This window comes from Selaginella moellendorffii, unplaced genomic scaffold (assembly GCF_000143415.4).
Source record: "Selaginella moellendorffii unplaced genomic scaffold, v1.0 SELMOscaffold_33, whole genome shotgun sequence".
NCBI lineage: Eukaryota > Viridiplantae > Streptophyta > Lycopodiopsida > Selaginellales > Selaginellaceae > Selaginella > Selaginella moellendorffii.
Genome location: NW_003314294.1, coordinates 982,416 through 984,901, shown reverse-complemented (window position 1 = coordinate 984,901; position 2,486 = coordinate 982,416). Strand labels below are relative to the sequence as shown.

At 45.3% G+C, this 2,486-nt stretch overlaps 1 protein-coding gene across 1 annotated transcript; it reads right to left on the bottom strand.

Annotated features, from left to right (window-relative positions):
- Positions 1–1,005: 1,005 nt before the first annotated feature.
- LOC9638993 lies at positions 1,006–2,362 on the bottom strand. Its single transcript, XM_024682055.1, has 2 exons — positions 1,471–2,362; positions 1,006–1,413 (listed from the first exon to the last, which is right to left on the bottom strand). The coding sequence occupies exons 1-2, from the start codon at positions 2,360–2,362 to the stop codon at positions 1,061–1,063; spliced, it is 1,245 nt and encodes a 414-aa protein (XP_024537823.1). The 3' UTR covers positions 1,006–1,060.
- Positions 2,363–2,486: the final 124 nt, after the last annotated feature.

The following is a 2,486-nucleotide window of genomic DNA, read 5'->3' as shown; positions in this document are numbered from 1 at the left end:
TCATCTACAGCCGCCACAGCGTCGCCATGGATCTGGGAGATCTCGATCATTCTGCTTCTGCAAAAAAGGGCCCAAGAAAAAGGAGAAGGATGTAAGCCAATCTGCTGATCTGCCTCAAATTTCTGTTGGCAGCAACGAGCCAAAGATACGCACTTTTCCGTTCTACACTCAAATGCCAGCAATGGTGCTTCTGGGCTGATATTGAGTTTGATAACGTCTCTCACTAATGACTCTTCCGAAATCTCCTTCTTTGGCAGAGATCCTCTTTGGTTCCACCAGAGGCATCCCATAAATTTTTTTCTCCAACGCAAACACAAAGAGCAGCGCAAAACCACTCCATCCCCATAGAAAGATGTATTTCCCAAGCTTTCTCAAGCTTAATGATCGCCCTGTCCATGGCAAATGCTGTATAACTTCATTGGCATTCTGCAGATTTCTCTCAGCGCAATACGTTCTATAGCCACAACTCCAGCTGGCTGATATGGAAGGAAAAAGTGACCAGTACCAGAAAAAAAAAAAGCCATGTACCTACCTGATAATCGGGTGTGGTTTGATAGATAATGTTTCTAACAGAAATCAATACCAAATTTCAGCCCAGTGTGAGTAGTAAAATTTCCGGATCACGCGAGATCCTCGCGTCAATTCGGAGAATTTAGCTCGGAAATCTCACCAGTGATGTGTTGCCCGCCATTCTTCAAGAAAAGGTGGTAAGAACAAACCTGGCTCTATGCCAAGCCAGAACCTTACGATCTAGATCCGTTTGAAGATGAATTGGAGGCTGCCCGTCGCAAGATGGTTGTAATAGAACTTTTGCAAGGTCGTGGAGTTTTGTTTAGTGACATGAAATATCTGGGCAATTACCTTTGTGAATTTGGGGAGCTGTTGTGTTGAATGTCCTCACAATAAAACTGGAACCTGGAAAAAAATGTTGTATTAAAAAATTAAGTATTTATGTAGGATATTTGTTTGAAAAAAAATAGTTTTTATGAATTTCTTCACCTCCCATACTCATTCTCATGAATATTTCTTCACCACAAAATAGCAACTTTAATGGGAGTAACTAAATGGAGACTGGATGGAATGATGGCTTGAAAGGATACAGCATGCCACCTTCGGACCTTAGGCCACAAGCTGGTCGCCAGATACCGGTTTCCTTATTGTAAATGCAACCCCAACCGAACGTTAAGTGAGTTATGAACAAGGTGATCTCCGTCTCCCCTCCCGCCACTATCAAACTCCACTCACGCATATTGCCTGCTTGCAGCCCAACTTTTCTAAGCTCTGCCGGCATATTCTCTCTAGGCATAGTTGCCAAGGGTTGCCACTGTCTGGATGCTTCATCCAGATAGACAAAACCAACTTGGGTTTGTGCATCGACACTGTCTGGAATCAAGTTTGCAAGCACCAGCTTTCCTGAAACTCAGTAATCACAAACATGTAGAAATCCCAAAAGAAAAAGAAGAAACTTACCAGCGCAGTAAACAAGTGAGGTGTTATTGTACCGGCATGGGGCGTCGTATGTTTCTTGATGCAAGCCCATGGGAAGGCTCGTCCACGTTGCCAAAGTCGCCACCTTGCCGTGTGAATCCCACACGTTGACACACTTGAGCGACCTGGTGTTGTTCTTTGTGATCGTGATAAAGTAAAGCTTGTCCTCCCGTAGAAGCATGCAATTGGTGGCGTCATGAAAGGAAACCTGGGCAATTTCATCTCTGCTTGTGAATACTCGACAAGACGAGACCCATTTGTGAACTCTCGAATCATAAACTTGTAGAACGAGATGGCGTGCACCTGTCATCGTTGGCTTGATTCCCCGGAGACAAACCACAGAAAACCAAGGCCTGTGGTCACTACCAACTGAAGATTGGATTGCCACGAAAAGTATGAAGTTAGAACCAGGTGGTCGAGGCAGCTTCACCAAGGACCTTAAATTCAAGGGGTTGAACACCACTATAGTTTGTAACCTGTCCAAAATAAAGTATGCGAGAACAAACCCGGCAGAAGACACACAGATATGTTCTGTTCTTTCCTCCAAAGGTTTGAAAATCTTAATCATCTTCCATGAAAGAGATCTGGAATTTCCATCACAGAGCCCAACACTGCAGTAACCATCCATGATATACCACTGCCCTTGAGCTCTGGTGCCCTGGATTGCGGACTTCCAAGCCTTGCAGACACTCTTTCCACGGCAAAGTGCCGGCACTGGCAAGAAGTTTAGAATGTGGAGCTGGATTTCCAAAGGCAGCTGGGACCAGATGCGATGATCCAGAGTACCTGTGATTCTACCCCTCACCTTGCCATTCGTGATCATACCATCCCAGTGCCGCTTTTGCCTCTTCTGGGGAACATAGATAGTAGCCATACCCTATCGCAGCTTACCGTGTCCTTAAAAGGAGCAAAAGGAAATGACCACATGCAGCGCGTAATTGTTTTTCTTGCTTCGGCAGCGTCCAAGTTCCTCCGTGCTCTGCTCTAAGTGGCCACAG